Raw genomic sequence first — 27,109 nt, forward strand, 5'->3', positions numbered from 1 at the left:
AGGATTTTGGGGCTGACTCTCCTGACCCCAATCCCAGCAGGATTTTGGACCTGATGCCTCTCTCCTGACCCTGATCCCAGGATTTTGGGGCTGATGCTGCTCTCCTGACCCCAATCCTGCTCTGCTGACCCCAATCCCAGCAGGATTTCAGACCCAATCCTGCTCTCCTGACCCCAATGCCGCTCTCCTGACCCAAATCCCAGCAGGATTTTGGACCCAATGCCACTCTCCTGACCCCAATCCCAGCAGGATTTCAGACCCAATGCCTCTCTCCTGACCCCAATCCTGCACTCCTAACCCCAATCCCAGCAGGATTTCAGACCCAATGCCTCTCTCCTGACCCCAACCCCGGCAGGATGTCGGGCCCCCGTGGCCCTGGCGAGCAGTGGCCGGCGCTGGAGTCGGTGGGGCTGAGCCCCAAGGAGCTGGCGCTGGCCGAGGCGCTGCAGATGGAGTACGACGCCTTATCCCGGCTCCGCCAGGACAAGGAGGAGAGCAGGGCCAGGAAGGAGCAGCTCCAGGAGCGTCCCCTCATCTCCTGGGATGACCCCACGGACAGGAACTGCGCCGGCATCAAAGCGGCGCGGGGGCTCTCGGGCTCCGACCCCACGCTCAGCCACAACGGCCCCGCCGTCCCCGAGTGTCCCCAAGTGCCACCAGGGCCCAGCACGGAGCTGCAGCCGTGGCAGAAGGGCCCCCTGAGCGGGGATTACCTGTTCATCCTCGAGGGTTCCCAGCAGGATTTCCTCGGGGAGCCCCTCAATGGTTCCCAGCCCCACAACGGCGCCGGTTCCCCCAAAAAGCTCTCGCCGCCCCCGCTGCCCCCCCGGCACCCGCTGTGGGGGTGTCCCGAGGGCAGCCAGCGCTCGGGGAAGGCGTCCCCGCTGTCCCCAAAGGGCCAGGGCCAGCCCAGGGACATCAACATGTTCTCGGTGGCTCAGGACAAGCTTTTGGGGCGCCGCATCTCCCAGGAGGATCCGTACGGCGTGGACGCCATCACCTGCCTCAACCTCAAATCCACCTACGAGTCCGAGGCGCTGCTGGGGAATTGCCGGGGCTGGAAGGAAGGCAGGAGCATCCTGGAGAAGGAGTCCAGCGGGAAGCCGGTGGCACGGAGCAAGACCATGCCCCCCCAGGTGCCCCCGCGCGCCTGCGGAGCCCGAGCGGGCAACAGGAACAACCTGGCGGGCAACAGGAACCGCAGGATCTCCGTGGAGCCGGTGAGGGTGGGAGGGGGGATGGAGGGGAGTGGGAGTGGGATATTGGGATTGGGAGTGGGATTGGGAATGGGATTGGAATTGGGAGTGAGTCTGGAACTGGGATTGGGAGTGGGTCTGGGTCTGGAACTGGGATTGGGAGTGGAATTAGGAGTGGAATTGGGAGTGGAATTGGGAGTGGGAATGGGATTGGGAGTGGATTTGGGAGTGGGATTGGAATTGGAATTAGGAGTGGGATTGGGAGTGGGATTGGAATTGGCATTGGAATTGGGAGTGGGATTGGGAGTGGGAGTGGGATCGGGAGTGGGAGTGGGAGTGGGATTGGAATTGGCATTGGAATTGGGAGTGAGATTGGGATTGGGTCGGGGACTGGGACTGGAATTGGGAGTGGAATTGCGATTGGGAGTGGAATTTGGAGTGGGAGTGGGACTGGGATTAGGATTGGGAGTGGGATTGGAACTGGGATTGGAATTGGAATTGGGATTGGAATTGGGATTGGAATTGGAATTGGGATTGGAATTGGAATTGGAATTGGAATTGGAATTGGAATTGGAATTGGAATTGGGGCAGGGATGGAGTTGGGAATTCAGAGCTGGGTTGTCCCAGACCTGGAGTGTCCTTCTGGGTGGGTTCTCCTTGCCCCGCCCTCGTGGCTCCATGGAATGTTGTCTGGGATGTGGGAAGAGGCATCCGAGCATGGAGATATCCCATAAACCACACCTGCCTAAAACCCCAAAACTGAACATCCCATAAACCACACCTGCCTAAAACCCCAAAACTGAACATCCCATAAACCACACCTGCCTAAAACCCCAAAACAGACCATTCTGTAAACCACACCTGCCCAGAACCCCAAAAACTGAAGATCCCATGAGCCAGATCTGCCCAAAACCCCAAAACTGCTGATCCCACAAACCAAACCAAATCAAACCAAACCTATCCAGGCCTGTGTGGGGCCTGGGGGTGGCCCAGGTGACAGGCTCGTGTCCTGCCCCACAGGTGGCCCCCCGGCCGCACTCCTTGGCCAACGGCTACGAGCTCTTCGAGGTGTCCGAGGAGCGGGACGAGGAGGTGGCCGCCTTCTGTCACATGCTGGATGTGTGAGTACCCAAAAGAGCCCCAAAACAACCCAGAGGGGCTGCAGGGCCACCAAAAGGGGGTTCAAGGCCACCAAAAAGGGTGCAGGGCCACTAAAAGGGGCTCTAGGGCCACCAAAGGAGATTCAGGGCCACTAAAAGGGGCCACAGGGCCACCAAAAGAGATTCAGGCCCACCCCAAGGGGCTTCAGGGACACCCTGAGGGGTTCAGGGCCACCAAAAGGGGCTTCAGGGCCACCAAAGGAGATTCAGGGCCACCAAAGGGGCTCTAGGGACACCAAAGGAGCTTCAGGGCCACCAAAAGGGGTGAAGGGACATCCTGAGGGGGTTCAAAGCCACCAAAAGGGGTTTTAGGGCCACCAAAGGAGATTCAGGCCCACCCCAAGGAATTTCAGGGTCACCCTGAAGGGGTTCGGGGCCACCAAAAGGGGGTTCAGGGCCACCAAAGGGGCTTTAAGGCCACCAAAAGGAGTGGCAGAGCCACCCTGAGGGGTTCAGGGCCACCCTGAGGGGATTCAGGGCCACCAAAGGCGCTGTTCCCAAGGGTGCTGAGCCCTTGTGGTGCCAAAAGGGGCTCCAAGGACTTTGGGTGATTTTTGGGGTGGGGACACCCCTGAACTCGCTCAGGATTCCCTCCTGAGCTGCCCTGCTCCCCCAGGCTGCGCTCCAGCGCCGGCACCGAGGATTATCCCGGGACAGGCCTGGTGTGGAACGCCGTGAGCCGCAGCCCCGAGCAGCTGGGCCAGGGCGTGAGCCTGAAGGTGACGGTGCTGGGAGAGAGCCTGAGGGAGCCGCTGACCTTCACCTGTGACGGTGAGCGCCTGGGAGAGAGGGAATGCTGGTGTTCCAGAGATCCTGGTGTTCCCAGAGCTCCTGTTCTACCATTCCCAGAGATCCTGTTCCACCATTCACAGAGTTCCTGGCATTCCCAGAGCTCCTGTTCCACCATTCCCACAGCTCCTGGCATTCCCAGAGCTCCTGCTGCTCCCAGTGCTCCTGTTCCACCATTCCCAGAGCTCCTGTTCCACCATTCCCAGAGCTCCTGCTCCACCATTCCCAGAGATCCTGGCATTCCCAGAGCTCCTGTTCCACCATTCCCAGAGCTCCTGCTGCTCCCAATGCTCCTGTTCCACCATTCCCACCATCCCACCATTCCCAGAGCTCCTGTTCCACCATTCCCAGAGCTCCTGGCATTCCCAGAGCTCCTGACATTCCCAGAGCTCCTGTTCCCCCATTCCCAGAGATCCTGTTCCACCATTCCCAGAGATCCTGCTGCTTCCAGAGATCCTGTTCCACCATTCCCAGAGCTCCTGTTCCACCATTCCCAGATATCCTGCTGCTCCCAGAGCTCCTGTTCCACCATTCCCAGAGATCCTGTTCCACCATTCCCACCATCCCACCATTCCCAGAGCTCCTGGCATTCCCAGAGTTCCTATTCCACCATTCCCAAAGCTCCTGCTGCTCCCAGAGCTCCTGTTCCACCATTCCCAAAGCTCCTGTCATTCCCACCATTCCCGATCTTCCTGCTGCTCCCAGCGCTCCTGTTCCACCATTCCCAGAGCTCCTGGCATTCCTAGAGTTCCTATTCCACCATTCCCAATGATCCTGCTGCTCCCAATGCTCCTGTCCTTCCACCATTCCCAATGATCCTGCCATTCCCACCATTCCCACCATTCCCCAATCTCCACCATTCCCCAATTCCCACCATTCCACCAATCCCTCATTCCCACCATTCCCACTATTCCCACCCTTCCCCAATCCCCACCATTCCCTCATTCCCACCATTCCCACCTTTCCCACCATTCCCACTATTCCCACCCTTCCCCAATCCCCACCATTCCTTCATTCCCACCATTCCACCATTCCCCAATCCCCACCACTCCCAGAATTCCTGGAATTCCCAATTTTCTCTCCCCCCAGGCTCCTCCACCGTGGACCTGCTCATTTACCAGGCTCTGTGCTACACCCACAACGAGCTCGGCGCCGTCGACGTCGAGGATTTCCTGCTCAAAATCTGCGGCCTGGAGGAATTCCTGCAGAAGTGAGCGGCCCTGGGGGGAAGCAGGGGGGAAAAAATGGGGAAAAATGGGGGAAATGGGGAAAATGGGGAAAAAATGGGGATAAATGGGAAAAATGGGGAAAAATTGGGAAAAAATGGGAAAAACGGGGGAAAAAATGGGGGAAAATGGGGAAAATGGGAAAAAATGGGGGAAATTGGGAAAAATGGGGGGAAAAATGGGGGGAAAATGGGGATGAATGGGGGGAAAATGGGGAAAAATTGGGAAAATAGGGAAAAAAATGGGGGAAAAGAGGGAAAAATGGGGGAAATGAGTAAACAGGGATATATGGGGAAAAAACAGGGAAAGCAGGGGAATAATGGGAAAAGCAGGGTGAAAACAGGGGAATATGGTGGGAAAACATGGAAAAATGGGAAAAGAAAGGGATAAGGGGGGGAAGAGGAGGAGAAAGAGATAAAAAAAGGGGGAAACACAGAAAAAGCAGGGAAAAATCAGGAAAAAAACAGAGAAAAACCAGAGGAGATCCAGGGACAACAGGGGAACAGGGAAAAATTAAGGAACAAAACACCAAAGGTGCTTCAGGGAAGTCTAGAGGGGATTCAGGGCTGTCCAGAGGAGGTTCAGGGCTACCTCGAGGGGGTTCAGGGACACCAAAGGGTGTCAGGGCCACCCTAAGGCCCAGATGTGCCCAGATGTGTCCAGATGTGCCCAGCAGCCCTGAGGGGCTCAGAGCTGCCAGGGCTGGCTCCCTGCAGCAGTGGGCTGCCATTCCCAAAGGAATGATCCCCCTTTTCCTCCCACAGGACATTTCCCAGCTCCTCTGGGAGCACAAAGCCCCTTTTGTGGCCGAGCTTTTCTTCCCCTGGCCAGGGAGGTGCTGGAGGTGCCAAAACCCCCCCAGGGCCCTGGAGCTCTGCTCGGCTCCCTGAGCTGCTGCCACGGAATTCCCGTGGGATTTACCCAGGCTCAGCCAGCTCCTTCTGCCCAGAGCCAGCCAAGGAAGCAGGGCTGGAGGGGGCAGTCAGGAATTCCCAGATCCAGAATTCCCCCTGACATTCCCAGATCCAGAATTCCCCTTGTCATTCCCAGATCCAGAATTCTCCTTGTCATTCCCACCTCCAGAATTCCCCCTGTCATTCCCAGATCCAGGGTTCCCCTGTCATTCCCAGACCCAGAATTCCCTCTGACACTTCCAGCTCCAAGGTTTCCCCTGTCATTCCCAGCTCCAGATTCCCCCTGACACTCCCAGTTCCAAAATTCTCCCTGTCATTCCCAGCTCCAGAATCCTCCTGTCATTCCCAGATCCAGAATTCCCTCTGACACTCCCAGCTCCAAGGTTTCCCCTGTCATTCCCACCTCCAAGGTTTCCCCTGTCACTCCCAGTTTCAGGGCTTTCCCCGTCACTCCCCTGCTCCAAGGTCCCCCTATCACTTCCAGAATTCCCTGTCCCTCCCAGTTCCAAGGTTTTGTCATTCCCAGTCCCAAGGTTCTCCCTACCACCTCCAGCTCCAAGGTTCTTCCTGCCATTCCCAGCTCCAAGGTTCACCCCAGTCCCACTGAGCACCCTCCAGGCCTTAAATCCATATCCTGCTTCACCCCAATCCCACTGAGCACCCTCCATCCTCTCAGACCCCTGTCCTGACTCACCCCAATCCCACTGAGCACCCTCCAGACCTTAAATCCATGTCCTGCATCCCCCCAATCCCACTGAGCACCCTCCATCCTCTCAGATCCCAGCCCTGCTTCACCCCAATCCCATTCTGAGCACCCTCCAGACCTTAAATCCCTGTCCTGGCTCACCCCAATCCCATTCTCAGCACCCTCCATCCCCTCAGATCCCTGCTCTGCTTCACCCCAGTCCCACTGAGCACCCTCCAGACCTTAAATCCATATCCTGCTTCCCCCCAATTCCACCCTCCATCCCCTCAGATCCCTGTCCTGGCTCACCCCAATCCCATTCTCAGCCCCCTCCATTCCCTCAGATCCTTCCCTGCTTCCCCCATCCCATTCTCAGCCCCCTCCATCCCCTCAGATCCCTCTCCTGGCTCACCCCAATCCCATTCTCAGCCCCCTCCATCCCCTCAGATCCCTCTCCTGGCTCACCCCAATCCCATTCTCAGCCCCCTCCATCCCCTCAGATCCCTGTCCTGGCTCACCCCAACCCCATTCCCAGCCCCCTCCACCCCCTCAGATCCCAGCCCTGCTTCCCACGGATCCCTGGGCAGGTCCTGGCAGGGCCGAGCTCCTCCACGCCCGGCTCCGGAGGGGAAGGAGGGAGAACAATTCCTCATTCTCCGCCTTTCCTGGTGCCACAGAGGTTTCTGTGCAGGCCCTGAGCCCCTGCCAGGGCTGCCTGACTGGGGGTTTCAGGATTTTGGGGCACTCAGGCAGGATTTTGAGGCACTCCAGGTGGGATTTTGAGGCACTCAGGCAGCATTTTGGGGTGTGGGTTTAGATATCCCTGCACGTTTTGCACTTTGGAGTCCATCCAACCCTGCAGGAAATTCAACCCTGCTCTGAGCCCATCCCAAAGGTGTCTGGCTGTGGGATTTGGGGATTTTGGGGCACCTCAAGTGGGATTTTAGGGCACTCCAGGTGGGATTTTAGGGCACCCAGGCAGGATTTTGGGGTGTGGGATGAGCTATCCCTGGATGTTTTGCACTTTGGAATTCATCCAGCCCTGCAGGAAATTCAGCCTCACTCTGAGCCCATCCTAGGGGTGCCTGGCTGTGGGATTTGGGGATTTTGGGGCACTCAGTCAGGATTTTGGGGCACTCCAGGTGGGATTTTGGGGCACCCAGGCAGGATTCTGGAGCACTCAGGCAGGATTTTGAGGCACTCCAGGTGGGTTTTGGGTCACTCAGTCGGGATTTTGGGGCACTCAGTCAGGATTTTGGGGTACCCAGGCAGGATTTTGGGGTACCCAGGCAGGATTTTGGGGTACTCAGGCAGGTTTTGGGGTACCCAGGCAGATTTTGGAGTGTGGGGTGAGCCTGTGGCCCTGTCTCTGCAGCAAACACGCTCTGGGCAGCCACGAGCACATCCAGCACTGCAGGAAATTCGACATCGACATCCGGCTGCAGCTGCTGCCCAGGAGGGGAGCGCGCAGTGAGCTGGCCCGGACGGTGCGTGGGGGACACGGGGTCACCTCCCTGGGGTCTGGGTCACCTCCCTGGGGTCTGGGTCACCTCCCCGGGGTCTGTGTCACCTCCCTGGGACACTGAGAGGTTGGTGTCACCTCCCCGGGCTCAGTGTCACCTCCCTGGGATCAGTGTCACCTTCCTGGGGTCCATGTCACCTCCCTGGGGTCAGTGTCACCTCCCTGGGCTCAGTGTCACCTCCCCGGGGTCAGTGTCATCTCCCCGGGGTCTGAGTCACCTACCTGGTGTCTGGGTCACCTCCCCGGGCTCAGTGTCACCTTCCTGGGGTTGGGGTCACATCCCTGGGCTCAGGGTCACTTCTTTGGGCTCTGTGTCACCTCCCTGGGGTCTGTGTCATCTCCCTGGGACACTGAGGGGTTTCTGTCACCACCCTGAGGTCACTGTCATCTCCCTGGGGTCAGGGTCACCTCCCTGGGGTCAGTGTCACCCCCCTGGGGTTGGGGTCACCTCCCTGGGGTCAGTGCCACCCCCCTGGGGTTGCTGTCACCCCCCCTGGGGTCGCTGTCACCTCCCTGCACCCCGCTCAGCCCCTGTGTGTCCCCAGGCCAGCGACGAGTGCAGCCCGTCCACCCTGAACCACCACATCCACCTGCAGGAGCGGCCGCTGAAACACACCATCAGCAGGTAGGGCAGGGACAGGGGACACTGTCCCCAAACTGCCCCTGGGGACACGAGGGCATCGTCCCCAATCCACACCTGGGGGGACACAGTGGCACTGTCCCCATGTGCCCACCCAGAGGAACTGTCCCCACGTGTCCCCTGCTGTCCCCATGTGTCCCCAGGTGGGGCTGTCCCCTCTCCTGTGGTGTCCCCTTTTGTCCCTAGCCGAGCTGAGCGCTGTCCCCTGTCCCCTCATGTCCCCACGTGTCCCCAGCTGCTGCTGAGCGCTGTCCCCTGTCCCCTCCTGTCCCCTGGTGTCCCCATGTGTCCCAGGCCGGGCTGAGTGCTGTCCCCTGTCCCCTTGTGTCCCCTGAGTGCTGTCTCCTGTCCCCTGGTGTCCCCACATGTCCCCAGCCAGGCTGAGCACTGTCCCCTGTCCCCTCATATCCTCTCGTGTCCCCTCATGTCCCGAGGTGGGGCTGGCCCCTGTCCCCACATGTCCCCTGAGCACTGTCCCCTGTCCCCATGTGTCCCTTTGTGTCCCCAGGTGGGCCTGTCCCCTGTCCCCATGTGTCCCCAGCCAGGCTGAGCACTGTCCCCTGTCCCCTTGTGTCTCCTGAGTGCTGTCCCCTGTCCCCTCGTATCCCCTCCTGTCCCCTCATGTCCCCTGAGCGCTGTCCCCTGTCCCCCAGGCAGGCCCTGAGCCTCCTCTTCGACACCTTCCACAACGAGGTGGACGCGTTCCTGGCGGCCGAGGTGAGGCCAGGGCGGCTTCTGGGGGCTCTTGGGGGTTTGGGAGATTTGGGGAGATTTGGGGTTTTGGGGGTTTGGAGGTCCTGGGGGTTTTTGGGGTCACTTTGCCTTCGCTGTGGATTCCTTCCTGTTTTCCTTTCGGCACTGTGTGCCAGAGAAGAGCCAGGAATCCTGGAATCCCTACAGTGGGAATCCATGAGGATTATCAATCCAAACTCCTGGCCCTGCACAGACACCCCAAAATCCCACCCTGGGTGCATTTTCCAAAAAAATGCCCAGAGCTCCAATCCCCATTCCCCATTCCCATCTCCATTCCCATTCCCCATTCCCCATTTCTGTTTCCCATCCCCATTCCCATCCCCATCCCCATTCCCCATTCCCACAACCCTCCAACAAAACACCTTTTTTCCCAAAAACCCACCTTTAAAATTGGGAAAACAGAGAAACCAAGTCACAAATCCCTGCATTCCTGAGGCTGAAGGACCACCCCACCCCCTTCCATTCCTCATTCCCATCCCCATTCCTGTTCCCCATTCCCCATTTCTATTTCCCATCCCCATCTCCACTCCCATTCCCATTCCCATCCTCATTCCCCATTCCCATTACCCATTCCCCATCCCCATCCCCATTCCCATTCCCATTCCCATTACCTATTCCCAATTCCCAATTCCCAATGCCCACCACCCTCCAACAAAACACCTTTTTTCCCCAAAACCCACCTTAAAAAAAATGAGAAAACAGAGAAACCAAGGCACAAATCCCTGCATTCCCGAGGCCCAAGGACCACTCCATCCCATTCCCATTCCCAATTACCAATTCCCCATTCCCATTTCCATTTCCATTCCCATTCCCATTCCCATTCCCATTCCCATTCCCCATTCCCCATTCCCCATTTCTATTTCCCATCCCCATTCCCCATTCCCATCCCCATCCTCATTCCCATTCCCATTCCCCATTCCCACCACCCTCCTAAAAACCACATTTTTTCCCCAAAACCCACCTTTAAAATTGAGAAAACAGAGAAACCAAGTCACAAACCCCTGCATTCCCAAGGCCCCAAGTACCACCCCATCCCCCCTGAGTTTTTTGGGATCCCCCTCCACCCCCTCTCCCCGCTGGCAGGGCGATTTCCCCCTGAAAGCCGAGCGGGTGATCCAGTCGGTCATGGCCATCTGCAACGCGTTGGCGGCCGTGGAATCCCAGGAAATCACGGCTGCCCTCAACCAGATGCCGCCCTGCCCGTCCCGAATGCAGCCCAAAATCCAGAAGGTGAGCCAGGGGCACCTGCAGGGCTGGGGGGAATTCAGCCAGCAGCTGGGAGAGAGGGGAAAAAAAAAAAAATGGTCACATCTGGCTCTTTTCCCTCCTTCCACCACGTGGAAAATCCGTGAATAGCCTGGATCTGGCAGCCTGGGGTGGTTACGTAAAATAAATAAATCTGCCTTGGCAGCACCAGGCTGGAGCTCGGGGGTTTCTTGTGGTTTTTCTTTTTTTTTTGGTGATTTCTCATTTTTGTGTGGGTTTTTTTTGGATTTTTTTTTTTCTTTCTCTCCACAGGATCCAAATGTTCTGGCCAAGAGGGAAAATCGAGGTATTTCTTCTCTCCTGCTCTCCTTTCTGGGCTCAAGTTCGTGGTGCTTTTCATCTCCAATCCCCTCCTCCTCTCCCTTCAGTTCTTGAGGCCAAAAAACGGGTTGGAAACCGGTCTGGTTAAAAAAAAAAAAAAAAAAAAAAAAAAAGGGAGGATTTTGGAGGTTTTTGGGGGGTGTTGTTGCTACTTGTGAACTCCAAACATGAAACCTGGATCTCCCTGTCATTAATTCATCCCTGGGCGGGGAGCAAGCAGCACAGGGATCCCAAATCCAGATTTGGGGGATGGATCCCAGAGGGATTAATGGATCTTTGAGGGACTGAGGAATCCCTGAGAGTTTGAGGGATCTGCAAGGGATTGAGGGATTTGTGAGGGATTGAGGGATCCTTGAGGATTGAGAGATCCTTGAGGGGTTAAGGGATCTGCAAGGGATTGAGGGATCCCTGAGGGATTGAGGGATCTCTAATGGATTGAGGGATCTCTGAGGGACTGAGGGATCCCTGAGGGATTGAGGGATCCCTGAGGGATTGAAGGATCTGTGAGGGATCAATGGATCCCTGTCCATATTTCCCTGAGGGATTGATGGATCCATGAGGGATCAATGGATCCCTGTGCTTGTTTCCCTGAAGGGTTGACAGATCCCCAAGGGATTGATGGATCCCTGCCCCTGTTTCCCTGAGGATTGGATGGATCCCTGCCCTTGATTCCCTGAGAGATTAATGGATCCCTGAAGGACTGACAGATCCCTGTCCATGTTTCCCCAAGGGACTGACAGATCCCTGTCCCTGACAGATCCCTGAAGGACCGATGGATCCCTGAGGGATTGAGGGATCTCTGAGGACCTGATGGATCCCTGTCCTTGATTCACTGAGAGATTCATGGATCCCTGAAGGACTGACAGATCCCTGTCCATGTTTCCCCAGGGGACTGACAGATCCCTGTCCCTGACAGATCCCTGTCCATGTTTCCCCAAGGGACTGACAGATCCCTGTTCCTGACAGATCCCTGAGGGACTGAGGGATCTCTGAGGAACTGATGGATCCCTGTCCTTGATTCCCTGAGGGACTAATGGATTCCTGAGGGACTGACAGATTCCTGCCTGTTTCCCTGACACTCTGACAGATCCCTGAGGCTCTGATGGATCCCTGAGGCTCTGATGGATCCCTGCCCGTTTCCCTGATGGATCCCTACCCATTTCCCTGAGACTCTGACAGATCCCTGAGACTCTGACAGATCCCTGAGGGACTGAGGGATCTCTGAGGAACTGAGGGATCCCTGTCCTTGATTCCCTGAGGGATTAATGGATCCCTGAGGGACTGACAGATCCCTGTCCCTCACAGATCCCTGAGGGGTTGATGGATCCCTGAGGGACTGAGGGATCTCTGAGGGACTGAGGGATCCCTGTCCTTGATTCCCTGAGGGACTGACAGATCCCTGCCTGTTTCCCTGACACTCTGACAGATCCCTGAGGGACTGATGGATCCCTGAGGCTCTGATGGATCCCTGAGGCTCTGACAGATCCCTGCCCCTTTTTCCTGATGGATCCCTGCCCCATTTCCCTGAAGCTCTGACAGATCCCTGAGGCTCTGACGGATCCCTGCCCATTTCCCTGACTGATCAGGTCCCATTTCCCGCAGAGAGGATCGTGGAGAGCCTCACGGCCGCCATCCTCAACCTGGTGGAGCTCTACTGCAGCACCTTCAACGCCGATTTCCAGACGGCCGCGCCCGGCAGCCGCGAGCTGGGCACGGTGCAGGAGGCGCGGCTGCTCACCTGCCCGCTGTCCTTCACCGTGTACGCCACCCACCGCATCCCCATCACCTGGGCCGCCAGGTAAGGCCTCACCTGGGCACCCCCAACCTCTCCAGGTGTTGTTTGTACCCCAGGAATTCCTGGGAGTGTTGGGAGGGAAGGGGGAGATGGCCCGAGCGACGCAGGTTGGTGAATTCGGGATTTTCTGAGTTGAGGGTTGAGGGGAGGGGGGTGAGTTGTGGGGTGTTCTGAGTGGGGAGGGATTGGGGATTGCAGCTCATGGGATGGTCCAAAGTCTCATAAATGCCTGGGAATGATGGACACCACAAAATCCCAGCACACACCTGGGAATGCTGGCCACCCCAAAATCCCACTGTGTGTCTGGGATTCCCCAAAATCCCACTGTGTTCCTGGGAATGCTGGCCACCCCAAAATCCCAGCACACACCTGGGAATGCTGGCAGTGGGAATGCCCCAAAATCCCACTGTGTGTCTGGGACTCCCAAAAATCCCACCATGTGTCTGGGACTCCCCAAAATCCCACTGTGTGTCTGGGAATCCCCAAGATCCCAACACACACCTGGGAAATCCCACTAAGTGCCTGGGAATGCTGGACACCCCAAAATCCCACCATGTGTCTGGGAAGCCCCAAAATCCCAACACACACCTGGAAAAGATGGACACCCCAAAATCCCACTAAGTGCCTGGCAATGCTGGCACTGGGACACCCCAAAATCCCACTGTGTGTCTGAGAAGCCCCAAAATCCCAACACACACCTGGGAAATCCCACTAAGTGCCTGGGAATGCTGGACACCCCAAAATCCCAGCACATTGCTAGGAATGCTGGACACCCCAAAATCTCAGGACATTCCTGGGAATGCCGGCAGTGGGATACCCCAAAATCCCACTCTGTTCCTGGGATTCCCCAAAATCCCAACACAGTTCTGGGAATGCTGGCACTGGGACACACCAAAATCCCAGCATTGCTGGACACCTCAAAATCCCACCATTTATCTGAGACACCCCAAAATCCCAGCGTGTGTTTGAAACACCCCAAAATCCCACTGTGCATCTGTGACACCCCAAAATCCCACTGTATATCTGTAACACCCCAAAATCCCACTGTACATCTGTGACACCCCAAATCCCACCGTACATTTGTCACACCCCAAACCCGCCGCCCGCTCCCCGGAGCGCTGGCACTGCCATCCAGGGCAGGATGTCGCCGCAGCTCGGCTCATCCCGAGGCCACCCGGGGGAGGTGACAGATGGCCCCACGCGGCGTGGCCCCTTTGTCCCTGCTCCTCCGTGCCCGTGCCCGGCTCGGGGAGGACCGGGAGGGGACAGGGAGGGGACAGGGAGGGGACAGGGGGGTGGCGACAGCGGCGCCGGCAGAGCCGCCCCGCCGGGGACCCCTCGCCTTTGTCCTTGTCCTTAATGCGTTCCCCTTGGTGAGTGGCTCCGAACAAAGCGGCGGAGCCTGGGAAAAGCCGCCAGCCCCTGACCCCGCGCCCCCAGCCCTGCCCGGATTGTCGCAGCCCTGCCCGCATTGTCGCAGCCCTGCCCGCATTGTCGCTCGGCACCTGCCACATGGCCGGGCCCCCTCCCCACCCCGAGTGGCGGAATGCGCCGTGCCATATGGCGCTGGGGACATCGCAGGGGGGGAATGTCCCCGTTCTGTCCCCCTTTCCCATCGTTGGGGAAGGATTTGGGGGATCTGGTGATCCTGGTAATGCCCCAGCCCTCTCCCATCTTTGGGGTAGAATTTTGGGGTTCTGGTGGCCCTGGTAATGCTCCTCATGCTTTTCCATCTTTGGGGAAAGATTTGGGGTTCTGGTGATCCAGGTAAAGCCCCTCACCCCTTTTCCATCCTTGGGGCAGGATTTGGGGGCTCTGGTGGTCCAGGTAATGCCCCAGCCTTTTCCCATCCTTGGGGCAGATTTAGGGGATTTCGTGGCCCTTTCCCATCTTTGGGGAAGGATTTGGGGTTCTGGTGGTCCTGGTAAACACCCCCACCCCTTTCCCATCCTTGGGGAAGGATTTGGGGTTCTGGTGGTCCTGGTAATGCCCCCAAAGGGCAGGATTTAGGGGTTCTGGTTATCAGGTAAAGCCCTGTCCCCTTTTTCCATCCTTGGGGCAGATTTAGGGGTTCCAGTGGCCCTTTTCCCACCCTCAGGGCAGGATTTGGGAGTTCCAGTGGCCCTGGCAAAGCCACACTCATTTTCCCAACCTCAGGGTAGGATTTAGGGGTTCTGGTGACTCAGATAAACCCCCTCACCCTTTTCCCATTCTCAGGGCAGGATTTGGGGGTTCCTGTGCCCTTTTCCCCCTCTCAGGGCAGGATTTGGGGGTTCCAGTGCCCTTTTCCCCCTCTCAGGGCAGGATCTGGGGGCTCAGGTGGCCCCACCCCGCTGATTTGGTGTTTCCCCCGCAGTTATGAAGATTTCTACCTCTCGTGCTCCCTCAGCCACGGCGGGAAGGAGCTGTGCAGCCCCCTGCTCACCAGGAAGGCCCACGTCCACAAATACCTCTTCCACCTCATCATTTGGGACCAGCAGTAAGGCCATGGCAGCCTTCATCATCCTCACCCTCCTCCTCCTCCCCACGCCAGTTTGTTTGGGTTTTTTTGGTTTTTTTTTTTTGGGTGTTGGAATTTTTTGTGTCACACCCCAGGAATAGCAACCCCTAGGAAAGGGGATCTGCTCCCAAAAATAGCTGCAGGAGCAGGCAGGGAGGCTTGGCCATGCCTGGCATCCCCAGCAGCCCGGGGAGCTGGGGATGGGCCGGGATAATTTTAGAAATCCCCGGTGCCCCCAAGGACAGGGGCCCGGCGGGACGGCGGCGAGCGCGGCGATCCCGGGGATCCATCCCCTCCCTGCGGGATGTAGCTGCCACCCCGAGCTCCCTGGGAGTGCAGGACAGGAATCCCCAGCCCCGGGGTCCCCCCGGGGTTGTGGGGCAAGGTCAGTGCCCGCTGGGGTCTCCGTGGAGGGCCCTGTCCCTGCGGTCACCTTCAGGGAACCGGGAGTGCAGCCGGAGCTGGGGCAGCGACTGCTGGGGGTGCCCAAACTGCGGGGTGCCCAAACTGCGGGGTGCCAGGGGCTGCCAGGGGTGGTCAGGGACTGCCAGGGAGTGCCAGGGACTGTCAGAGACTGCCAGGGGCTGCCAGGGACTGTCTGGGACTGCCAGAGATAGCCTGGGGCTGCCAGAGACTGTCAGGGGTTGGCAGAGACTGCCACGGACTGCCAGGGACTGCCAGAGGCTGGCAGGGACTGACAGAGACTGCCAGGAATGGTCAGGGACTGTCAGGGACTGCCACAGACTGCCAGGGACTGCCAGGGATGGTCGGGGACTGCCAGGGGCTGTCAGGGGGTGCCAGGGGCTGGCAGGGATGGTCAGGGACTGTCAAGACTGCCACAGACTGCCAGAGAGTGCCACAGACTGCCAGGGACTATCAGGGAGTGCCAGGGACTGCCAGGGGCTGCCAGGGACTGTCAGGGACTGCCTGGGACTGCCAGAGATAGCCTGGGGCTGCCAGGGTCTGTCAGGGGCTGTCACAGACTGCCAGGGACTGCCTGGGACTGCCTGGGACTACCAGGGACAGCCAGGGGCTGCCAGGGACTGTCAGAGATTTGCCAGGACTGCCAGGGGCTGCCAGAGGCTCGCAGGGACTCCTAGGCACTGCCAGGGACACCCTGGTGCAAAGGCAGCTGTGGGGTTGGGATCTACTGGGGCATCCCAACGAGGGGACTGGGAGAGCGTGTCCCCAACACCCTGAGTCCATCCCTGACACCCTGAGTCCATCCCCAGCACCCTGAGCTCGTTCCTGGCACCCTGAGCCTGTCCCTGGCACCCCAAGGCCATCCCCATCACCCCAAGCCTGTCCCTGGCACCCTGAGTCCATCCCTGACACCCTGAGCCTGTCCCTGGCACCCTGAACCCATCCTCATCACCCCAACCCCATCCCTGGCACCCCGAGCCCATCCCCAGCACCCTGAACAAATCCCCAGCATCTCAAGCCCTTCCCCAGCACCCCAAGCTTATCGCTGGCACCCCCAGCCCATCCCCATCACCCTGAGCCCATCCCCATCACCCTGAGCCCCCTCCCCAGCACCCCAGCCCACTCCCAGCCTCTCTCCTGCAGGATCTGCTTCCCGGTGCAGGTGAACCGGCTGCCCAGGGAGACCCTGCTCAGTGTCACCCTGTTCGCCGTGCCCGTGCCACCCCCGGGCAGCTCCTCGGACACCAACAGGCAGCGCCGCGTCCCCGAGGCCCTGGGCTGGGTCACCACCCCCCTCTTCAACTTCAGGCAGTACGTGGGGTGTGCCAGCAGCCCGGGCACAGGGAGGGGCTGGGCTGGCATCCCTGGGAGGGACAGGAGGGTCCCCAATGCCATGGGGTGCCCAGAATCATGGGGTTCCCAGAATCTTGGTGTCCTCAGTGCCATTGGCACAACGTGGGGTTGGGCTGGCACTCTGGGAGGGACAGGAGGGTCCCCAGAACCTAGAGGTCTCCAACATCTCAGCGTCCCCAGTGCCATGGGGTCCCCAGCACCCTGGGCACAAGGTGGGGCTGGGCTGATATCCTTGGGAGGGACAGGAGGGTCCCCAGAACCTTGATGTCCCCAGAAGCTTGGTGTCCCCAGTGCCATGGGGTCCCCAGCACCATGGGCACAAGCTGGGGCTGGGCTGCCACTCCTGGAGGGGACAGGAGGGTCCCCAGTGCTGTGGGGTGCCCAGAATATTGGTGTCCCCAGAACCTCAGTGTCCCTGGTGCCATGGGGTCCCCAGCACCATGGGCACAAGGTGGAGCTGGGCTGGCATCCCTGGGAGGGACAGGAGGGTCCCCAGCACCTTGATGTCCCCAGAAGCTTGGTGTCCCCAGTGCCATGGGGTCCCCAGCACCATGGGCACAAGGTGGAGCTGGGCTGGCATCCCTGGGGGGGGACAGGAGGGTCTCCAGCACCTCAGTGTCCCCAGAAACTTGGTGTCCCCAATGCCATAGGGTGCCCAGAATCTTGGTGTCCCCAGAATCTCGGTGTCCTCAGTGCCATGGGGTCCCCAGCAGCCTGGGCACAAGGTGGAGCTAGGCTGGCATCTCTGGGGGGCACAGGAGTGTCCCCAGGGTCCCCAGAACCTCAGTGTCCCCAGTGCCATGGGGTCCCCAGTACCATGGGCACAGGGAGAGGCTGGGCTGGCATCCCTGGGAGGGGACAGGAGGGTCCCCAGTGCTGTAGGGTGCCCAGAATCTCGGTGTCCCCAGAGCCTCAGTGTCCTCAGTGCCATGGGGCCCCCAATGTCACCATGGGCACAAGGTGGGGCTGGGCTGGCACTCCTGGAGGGGACAGGAGGGTGCCCAGTGCCATGGGGTCCTCAGCACCTTGGTGTCCCCAGTGCCACGGTGTTCCCAACACCTTGGTGTCCCCAACACCTTGGTGTCCCCAGCACCTTGGTGTCCCCAGCACCGTGGGGTCCTCAGTGCCTCAGCTCAGCACCAGCAGCGGTGCCACCCTCGTGTCCCAGCAGAGTGCCCCCCCAGTGCCACCCTGGTGTCCCAGCAGTGTCCCCAAGTGCCACCCTTTGTCCCCGCAGGGTCCTGACCTGCGGGCGGAAGCTCCTGGGTTTGTGGCCGGCGACTCAGGACAACTCCAGGGCCAGGTCGAGCGCCCCAAACCTCAACCAGCCCGACAGCGTCATCCTGCAGGTACAGCCTGGCATTCCAGGGCCACAGATCCCCCAAAAACCCCCACGTGGGGGTCCCCTCATCCCCTCATCCCCTGACCTCTGCCTCTGCCCCAGATCGACTTCCCCACCTCGGCCTTCGAGGTGAAGTTCACCAACCCGCCCGCGGCCGAGAGCAGCCCCAGGTACGAGTTCGGCAGCCTGGGGGAGGAGGAGCAGCGCCAGCTGAGGGAGGCCATGCAGAAAAAATCACTTTATTGGTAAATAAACCCCGGGAGTGGCATTGTCCTGCTGGGGGGGACAGCGGTGACATCCCTGGTGGGGACACAGGGGGTGTCCGGGGGGCTGAGCCTCGCTCCGGGGATGGAGTGAGATGGAGTTGTCTGGAGCTGGAGTTTTTTTGGAGCTGGAGTTTTGAGTTTTTCATGGTTCTGCCATGCTCTGCCCTCCCTGTTGTCCCCTCCTCGGGGACAGCTGAGCTGGCACGGCCGGGGCTGCCCGGGGATCGGGTGTCAGCAGCTGCACAGAGCGGGGGTGCTCGGCCAGCGGGGCTGGCTCGGGGGTCCTGGGCAGGGGGACAGGCAGGGACAGCTCAGTCCCCTCTGGGCACGGGGACAGGCAGGGACAGCTCAGTCCCCTCTGGGCACGGGGACAGGCAGGGACAGCTCAGTCCCCTCTGGGCACGGGGACAGGCAGGGACAGCTCAGTCCCCTCTGGGCACGGGTCCTGCTGTCCCTCTGCAGGGTCCTGCTGTCCCTCTGCAGGTCCTGCTGTCCCTCTCCAGGTCCTTCTGTCCCCCAGCAGGTCCTGCTGTCCCTCTGCAGGTCCTGCTGTCCCTCAGCCCCTCCTTCCCAGGGGCAGGGCCGGGTGGGGATTTATTGGGGCTCCAATAAAAGGTGGGGGCAGAGGGGATACACCCTCCCAATCCTGCCAGCCCCATTCTGTCCGTGCATGGTGGGGCACAGGGATGGCACCTCCCTGACCTGTGTGTTTTGGGGACACAGGGATGGCACCTCCCTGACCTGTGTGTTTTGGGGGCATAGGAATGTCACCTCCCTGACCTGTGTGTGTTTTGGGGACAGTGGGATGCCACCTCTCTGACCCTCAGTGTGTTTTGGGGTCAAAGGAATGTCACCTCCCTGAACTCTCGTGTGTTTTGAGACCACAGGGCTCCCACTCTCACCCTCCCAGCTCCACCCCCGCCGTGCCACGCTGTCCCTGAGTGTCCCTGAGTGTCCCTGAGTGTCCCTGAGTGTCCCCATGTCCCCGTGTCCCCGCAGGCTGACGGACGCGGACCGGCAGCGGCTGTGGGACAAGCGCTGTCACTGCCACGCGTCCCCCGGGGCGCTGCCCATGCTGCTGGCCAGTGCCCCCAGCTGGGACTGGGGCTGCCTGCCCGACATCTACGCCCTGCTCAGCCACTGGGGCTCCATGAGCCACCAGGACGCCCTGGGGCTGCTGCACGCCACGTAAGCCACCCCTGAGGGGCTGTGGGGACACCCCTGTCGCGCGTGGCGGTGGCAGGAGGACGCTGTCACCCCACGGACGTGTCCTGGCCGCAGGTTCCCTGACCAGGAGGTGAGGAGGACGGCCGTGCAGTGGATCGATTCCATCTCGGACACGGAGCTGCTGGATTACCTGCCCCAGCTGGTCCAGGTGGGTGGTGGCACCAGGATGTGCCACAGAGGTGTCACCGTGTCCCTGTGACACTGTGACACTGTGGCACTGTCCCCTGTGCAGGCCCTGAAGTACGAGTGCTACCTGGACAGTCCCCTGGTGCGCTTCCTCATGAAGAGAGCCATCTGTGACCTGAAGGTCACCCACTACTTCTTCTGGTGGGTCTGGGGGGTCTGGGGGCGCTGGGGGGACACCTTGAGCCTGGGCTGAGCCTGTGTGTCCCCAAACCAAGGGACACCCTGACCCTGTGTGTCCCCAAGGCAGGGAACACCCTGAGTCTGGGCTGACCCTGTGTGTCCCCAAACTGAGTGACACCCTGACCCTGTGTGTCCCCAAGGCAGGGGACACCCTGAGCCTGGCATGACCCTGTGTGTCCCCAAACTGAGTGACACCCTGAGCCTGGCCTGACCCTGTGTGCCCCCAAACTGAGGAACATCTTAAGCCTGGCCTGAGCCCCTGTGTCCCCAAACTGAGTGACACCCTGAGCCTCTCCTGACCCCACATGTCCCCAGACTGAGGGATACCCTGAGTCTGGCCTGACCCTGTGTGTCCCCAAACCGAGTGACACCCTGAGCCTGGCCTAACCACATCTGTCCCCTAGTTGGGCATGACACTTAGTCTGGCCTGACCCCAGGTGTCCCCAAACCGAGTGACACTGAGCCTGTGTGTCCCCAAGGCAGGGAACACCCTGAGCCTGGCCTGACCCTGTGTGTCCCCAAACTGAGTGACACCCTGAGCCTGGCCTGACCGTGTGTGTCCTCAAACTGAGTGACACTCTGAGCCTGGCCTGACCCTGTGTGTCCCCAAGGCAGGGGACACCTGAGCCTGGCCTGACCCTGTGTGTCCCCAAACCGAGTGACACCCTGAGCCTGGCCTAACCACATCTGTCCCCTAGTTGGGCATGACACTTAGTCTGGCCTGACCCCACATGTCCCCAAACCAAGGGACACTCTGAGCCTGTGTGTCCCCAAGGCAGGGGACACCCTGAGCCTGGCCCGATCCTGTGTGTCCCCAAACTGAGTGACACCCTGAGCCTGGCCTGATCCTGTGTGTCCCCAAACTGAGTGACACCCTGAGCCTGGCCTGACCCTGTGTGTCCCCAAACTGAGTGACACCCTGAGCCTGGCCTGATCCTGTGTGTCCCCAAACCAAGGGACATCCCAAGCCTGGGCTGACCCCACATATCCCCACATGAAAGGACATCCCAAGCCTGGCCTGACTCCATGTGTTCCCAGACTGGGTGACACCCTGAGCCTGGCCTGACCCCCGTGTCCCCGCAGGCTGCTGAAGGACGGCCTCAAGGACTCCCAGTTCAGTATCCGGTACCAGTACCTGCTGGCAGCGCTGCTGTGCTGCTGCGGGAAGGGGCTGCGCGAGGAGTTCGACCGGCAGTGCCTGCTGGTCAGCACGCTGGCCAGGCTGGCCCAGCAGGTCCGGGACGCCGCCCCGTCCGCCCGCCAGGTGGGTGCAGGGTGCTGGGAGGGGTGTGAGGGTGCTGGGGGTGCAGGGTGGGGTGCCAGGGTGTTGGGAGGGGCGCTGGGGGTGCAGGGAGGGGTGTGGGGGTGCTGGGGGTGCAGGGTGGGGTGCCAGGGTGTTGGGAGGGGCGCTGGGGGTGCAGGGAGGGGTGCAAGGGGTGCTGGGGGTTCTGGGGTGCAGGGAGGGTTGCAGAGGGTGCAGGGAGGGGTGCAGGGGGTGCTGGGAGGGGTGCAGGGGGTGCAGGGTGTACAGGGAGAGGGTGCAGGGATGCTGGGGGTGCTGGGAGGGGTGCAGGGGGTACAGGAGGTGACAGGGGTGCCCCAAGGGGTGCAGGGGGTGCTGGGGACCAGTCCCACACTCACCCCTCCTGTCCCATGCCTGTCTCATCTCATATTCCTACCCTGTCCCGTGTCCACCCGGGGATATGCCCACTGCATTCCATGCTGACCCCTCTCCATGCCCACCCCTCTCTATCTCATGGTCACCCTGTTCCTTGCTCATCCCATTCTGTTCTACTCTATCCCATCCCATCCCATCCCATCCCATCCCATCCCATCCCATCCCATCCCATCCCATGGATCCCATCCCATCCCATCCCATCCCATCCCATCCCATCCCATCCCATCCCATCCCATCCCATCCCATCCCATCCCATGGATCCCATCCCATGGATCCCATCCCATCCCCACAGGGGATCCTGCGGGAGGGGCTGGAGGACGTGGCTCAGTTCTTCAAGGCCCACGGTTCGTGCCGGCTGCCGCTCAGCCCCAGCCTGCTGGTCAAGGGCATCGTGCCCCGGGTGAGTGCCCGGCCCGGGGGGCTCGGGGGGCTCCTCTGCCCCTTCCCAGCTCGCCCTGAGCACTTGCCCCTCCCTCCTTCCCACGGCAGGACTGCTCCTACTTCAACTCCAACGCCGTCCCGCTGAAGCTCTCCTTCCAGAACGTGGATCCGCTCGGGGAGAACATCCGCGTCATCTTCAAGGTGAGCTCAAATCCTGGCACAGCCCTGGGGATTGCCCCTGCCCTGGGTTCTGAGGGCTCTTCCTGCCTCTGGTGGCCCTGGTGGCTCCTCCCTGGCTCTGGTGGCTCTTCCCTGGTTCTGGTGGCTCCTCCCTGGCTCTCATGGCTCTGGTGGCTCCTCCCTGGCTTTGATGGCTCTTATGGCTGTTTCCCTGGCCCTGGTGGTTCCTCCCTGGTTCTGATGGATCTGCTGGCTCTTTCCTTGGTCCTGGTGGCTCTCCCATGGTCCTGATGGCACTTATGGCTCTTCCCCTGGCCCTGATGGTTCTCTCCTTGCTCTGGTGGCTCCTCCCTGGCTCTGACAGCTCTGGTGGCTCTTTCCTTGGCCCTGGTGGTTCTCCCTTGTCCCTGGTGGTTCTCCCCTGGTCCTGATGGCATTTACGGCTCTTCCCCTGGTCCTGGTGGCTCCTCCCTGGTTCTGGTGGCTCTGGTGGCTCTTCCCCTGGCCCCAGTGGTTCTCCCCTGGCCCTGGTTGTTCTCTCCTGGCCCCAGTGGCTCTGGTGGCTCTTTCCTTGGCTCTGGTGGCTCTCCCCTGGCCCCGGTGGCTGTCTCCTGGCCCTGATGGCCCTGGTGGCTCTTGCCCCGGCAGTGTGGCGATGACCTGCGGCAGGACATGCTGACGCTGCAGATGATCCGCATCATGAACAAGATCTGGGTGCAGGAGGGGCTGGACATGCGCATGGTCATCTTCCGCTGCTTCTCCACCGGCCGCGGGCGAGGTGAGCCCGAGTTTCGGTGTCCCCAGGGGTCACTGGGCTCCAGCTGGGGCTGGGGACATCCTGGGGTCTGATCCCACCAGCCCATCCCTGTCATGCAGGGTGGGGAGTGGTTGTGCTGGTGACAAATGGGGTTTGGGTTGTGGTTTTTGGGGTTGGGAGGGTCTCACCCCCCTGTCCCACCTGCCAGGCATGGTGGAGATGATCCCCAACGCCGAGACCCTGCGGAAGATCCAGGTGGAGCACGGCGTGACCGGCTCCTTCAAGGACCGGCCGCTGGCCGACTGGCTGCAGAAACACAACCCCAAGGAGGACGAGTACGAGAAGGTGAGGCAGAACCTCGTGCTCCTCATGTCCCCCATTCCAGGAACCACCCCCTTCCTTCCCATCCTTCTTCCTTGTCCCTTCTTCCTCACAGGCCGTGGAAAACTTCATCTACTCCTGCGCCGGCTGCTGCGTGGCCACCTACGTGCTGGGCATCTGCGACAGGCACAACGACAACATCATGCTCAAGACCACGGGCCACATGTTCCACATCGATTTCGGCCGGTTCCTGGGCCACGCCCAGATGTTCGGCAACATCAAGAGGTGAGAGAGGCCCTTGGGATCTCTGGGGGAAGCTCCTTGTGCTGGTCCTGGTGGTGGGTGAATTTTCCTTCTTCATGTCCTGGTGGTGGGTGACCTCTTATTCATATCCTGGTGGTGGGTGAATTCTCCTTCATGTCCTGGTGGTGGGGGATCTCTCCCTGCCATCCCAGTGGTGGCCACAGTGATGTCCCCTTCTCCTTGTCTTGATGGTCAGTGACTTCTCCCTCTCCTCATCCTGGTGGCCATAGTGACCTCTCCCTCTCCATGTCCTGGTGATCAATGACCTCTCCCTCTCCATGTCCTGGTAGTCAATGACCTCTCCCTGTCCTTGTCCTGGTAATCGATGACCTCTCCCTCTCCATGTCCCAGTGACCTCTCCCTGTCCTTGTCCTGGTGATCAATGACCTCTCCCTCTCCACATCCTGGTGATCAATGACCTCTCCATGTCCTGGTGATCAATGACCTCTCCCTCTCCTCATCCTGGTGATCAATGACCTCTCCCTCTCCATGTCCGGGTGATCAATGACCTCTCCCTCTCCTCATCCTGGTGATCAATGACCTCTCCCCTCTCCATGTCCTGGTAGTCAATGACCTCTCCCTGTCCTTGTCCTGGTGATCAATGACCTCTCCATGTCCTGGTGATCAATGACCTCTCCCTCTCCTCATCCTGGTGGTCAGTGACCTCTCCCTCTCCATTTCCTGGTGATCAATGACCTCTCCATGTCCTGGTGATCAATGACCTCTCCCTCTCCATGTCCTGGTGATCAATGACCTCTCCCTCTCCATGTCCTGGTGATCAATGACCTCTCCCTCTCCATGTCCTGGGGATCAATGACCTCTCCCCTCTCTGTGTCCTGGTGATCAGTGACCTCTCCCTCTCCATGTCCCGGTGTCCTCTCCCCTCTCCTCATCCCACCCCCATCCCCTCTCACCATGTCCCTCCTGTCCCCCGGCAGGGACCGGGCGCCATTCGTCTTCACCTCGGACATGGCGTACGTCATCAACGGCGGGGACAAACCCTCCAGCCGCTTCCACGACTTCGTGGACCTGTGCTGCCAGGCCTACAACCTGATCCGCAAGCACACCCACCTCTTCCTCAACCTGCTGGGGCTGGTGAGAGCTGGGGGGCCACCAACACCCCCTCAGCATGGCACAGGGGTCCCTCTGTCCCCTGTCCTCATCCCTGTCCTCATCCCTGCCAGATGCTGTCCTGTGGCATCCCGGAGCTCTCCGACCTGGAGGACCTCAAGTACGTCTACGACGCGCTGAGGCCGCAGGACACCGACGCCGACGCCACCACCTACTTCACCAGGTTGGGGACACGCCTGGGTGACACCGGAGCGTCCCTCGCGCGGTGGCGCTGAGCACGCTGCTCGTTGCAGGTTGATCGAGTCCAGCCTGGGCAGCGTGGCCACCAAGCTCAACTTCTTCATCCACAACCTGGCGCAGATGAAGTTCACGGGCTCGGAGGCGCGGCCCGCGCTGTCCTTCGCGCCGCGCACGCACACCCTCAAAACGTCCGGCCGGATCCGCGACGTCTTCCTGTGCCGCCACGAGCGGGTCTTCAACCCCAGCAAGGGCTACGTGAGTGGGGACAGCTGGGGACAGCTCCAGGCTGGGCTCAGGGCGCCCCAGGTCCCCGTCCCACGTCACGGCCCCGTGTCCCTGCAGACCTACGTGGTGAAGGTGCAGAGGGACAGCCCGGGCGAGGTGACCTTCGTGCAGCGCACCTTCGAGGAGTTCCAGGAGCTGCACAACAAGCTGCGCCTCCTCTTCCCCTCCTCGCTGCTGCCCAGGTAGCTCTGAAACCCCTCAGGACCTTCAGGGACTCCCCAAAAACCTCTGGATGCCCACTGAGTGTCCCTTTCCGCAGCTTCCCCAGCAGATTTGTCATCGGGCGCTCGCGGGGCGAGGCGGTGGCCGAGCGGCGCAGGGAGGAGCTCAATGGTTACATCTGGCACCTGATCCACGCCACCCCCGAGGTGGCAGAGGTGGGGACACGGGCTGGGGGGCTGCAGGGAGGTGGGGACAGCGCCAGGGAGTGCTTGGGGACAGCACAGCACTGCTGCCACTGCTAATGTCACCTCCTGGCCCCACAGTGTGACCTCATCTACACCTTCTTCCACCCCCTGCCCCGGGATGAGAAGGCGGCTGGGAGCAACCCGAGCCCGAAGCCAGCAGGTGGGGAAGGGGAGATTTTGGGGGTGATTTTGGGGGTGATTTTGGCGGGTGATTTTGGGGGTGATGGCACAGGGTGACATCAGGGCTGTCCCATCCCTCCTGTCCCCCCCTCCAGACGCCACATGGGCTCGATCCCTGGGCAAGGTCGGCGGGGAGGTGAAACTCTCCATCTCCTACAAGAACAACAAGCTCTTCATCATGGTGATGCATATCCGAGGGCTGGTAGGAGCAGGGCAGCCAGGGGAGCAGGGTGGGGGTGCTGTCCCCTCCCTGCCCTCACCACATGTCCCCATTCGTCCCCAAAGCCACCCCTGCAGGACGGCAACGACCCCGACCCCTACGTCAAAACCTACCTGCTGCCCGACCCCCAAAAAACCACCAAGAGGAAAACCAAAGTGGCCCGAAAAACCTGCAACCCCACCTACAACGAGATGGTAAGAGGGGCTGGGATGGATTTGGGGTGTCCCCACGGGGGGTGGCAGCGACTGAGGGGTTTTGTCCCCTTTGTGTCCCACAGCTGGTGTACGACGGGATCCCCCGGGGGGACCTGGAGCAGCGGGAGCTGCGGCTGAGCGTGCTGAGCGAGGAAGGGTTTTGGGAGAACGTCCTGCTGGGGGAGGTGGGGATTCGCCTCCGCGACCTGGACCTGGCCCAGGAGAAGATGGGCTGGTTCGCCCTGGGCTCCCGCGGCCACGGCACCCTCTGAGTCCCCCCGGGGGTGTCCCCAAAAGGGCGCTGCCCAGGTGGCTTCTTTTTTAAGTTTACCTTGTGTCAAGGGAGCAACGCGGGGAGGGAGGGGCCTGGGGCGCTTCGGGGGTTATTTCTTCCTTTGGGATATGCGTATTTTAATTTTTTTTAATAACGAGTAGTGTGAGCACCGGGGCGGAGGGGAAGGGGGAGGTGGCGCTGGGGGAGTTTGGGGTGTGTGGAACCCCTCCCACCCTGGAATTGGGCAATTCCCACCGCGGGGGATTCGCTCCCAAAGGAGAGCGGCGTGGCGGGGTGCCCGTCCCGTGCCACCCTTGGTGTCCCCAAGCCTTGGGGACATCTGTGTCCTCCCCGCCTGTCACCCGGCCCCGGGTGCGGGCTTGGTGCCTGTGGTGCTTTGTTTACAGCGACAGCTCCGTAAACGGACGAAATGTTTCTCAGGATCGAGAATAATTAACTTTAACCTTTATATTAAAAGTTTTAAATATCGGATCTGGTGGCACTTGGGGTGTGAGGGGGGGCCTGGATTCTCAAGGGTGGGGGAATTGGGAATCTCCTGACTGGAACACGGGAATGGGACCAAAAAAGGGGATGAAAGGCACGCGGGGTGGCACATCTGCCCCTCTGCCTGCACATCTGGGCGCATATCTGGGCACACATCTGCCCGCACTCCTGCACATCTGCCCGCCACACCCTCCAGATGGCCGAGCCCTGGGGGTCTGGGCTCTGCCTCCCTCAACCCCCAGGATCCTCCAGCTCTTATTCCAGTGCGTCCCTCACCCACCGCTGTCCCTGGGGCTGACAAAGTGTCCCCAAAATGTCCCCAAAATGTCCCGCGTCCACTCCGGGCGGGCTCGGGGTCCGCCGCGCCGCC

General features: G+C 60.4%; 1 protein-coding gene across 1 annotated transcript; it reads left to right on the plus strand.

Annotated features, from left to right (window-relative positions):
* PIK3C2B (phosphatidylinositol-4-phosphate 3-kinase catalytic subunit type 2 beta) lies at positions 1–26,727 on the plus strand. The gene is made up of 33 exons (XM_033080276.1): positions 1–15; positions 225–1,220; positions 2,217–2,317; positions 2,973–3,127; positions 4,235–4,355; positions 7,346–7,457; positions 8,038–8,117; positions 8,786–8,849; positions 9,969–10,115; positions 10,404–10,437; positions 12,075–12,270; positions 14,624–14,746; positions 16,334–16,501; positions 17,781–17,892; positions 17,988–18,130; positions 19,151–19,339; positions 19,433–19,526; positions 19,611–19,705; positions 20,828–21,008; positions 21,715–21,822; positions 21,912–22,004; positions 22,632–22,761; positions 22,949–23,085; positions 23,177–23,346; positions 24,303–24,459; positions 24,549–24,658; positions 24,729–24,930; positions 25,018–25,142; positions 25,220–25,337; positions 25,446–25,527; positions 25,643–25,749; positions 25,833–25,961; positions 26,045–26,727. Exons 2-33 carry the CDS (start codon positions 357–359, stop codon positions 26,231–26,233), a joined length of 4,836 nt encoding a protein of 1,611 aa, XP_032936167.1. The 5' UTR covers positions 1–15; positions 225–356; the 3' UTR covers positions 26,234–26,727.
* Positions 26,728–27,109: the final 382 nt, after the last annotated feature.

Source organism: Catharus ustulatus, chromosome 25 (genome assembly GCF_009819885.2).
Source record: "Catharus ustulatus isolate bCatUst1 chromosome 25, bCatUst1.pri.v2, whole genome shotgun sequence".
NCBI lineage: Eukaryota > Metazoa > Chordata > Aves > Passeriformes > Turdidae > Catharus > Catharus ustulatus.

What these genes read in the sequence shown, in the direction of transcription:
- PIK3C2B (XM_033080276.1), top strand. Translation starts at nt 357, where the DNA reads ATGTCGGGCCCCCGTGGCCCTGGCGAGCAGTGGCCGGCGCTGGAGTCG. An exon ending in GCAGTGAGCTGGCCCGGACG is followed by an intron (nt 7,458 to 8,037) that starts GTGCGTGGGGGA and finishes GTGTGTCCCCAG; the next exon opens with GCCAGCGACGAGTGCAGCCC. An exon ending in GTCACCCACTACTTCTTCTG is followed by an intron (nt 19,706 to 20,827) that starts GTGGGTCTGGGG and finishes GTGTCCCCGCAG; the next exon opens with GCTGCTGAAGGACGGCCTCA.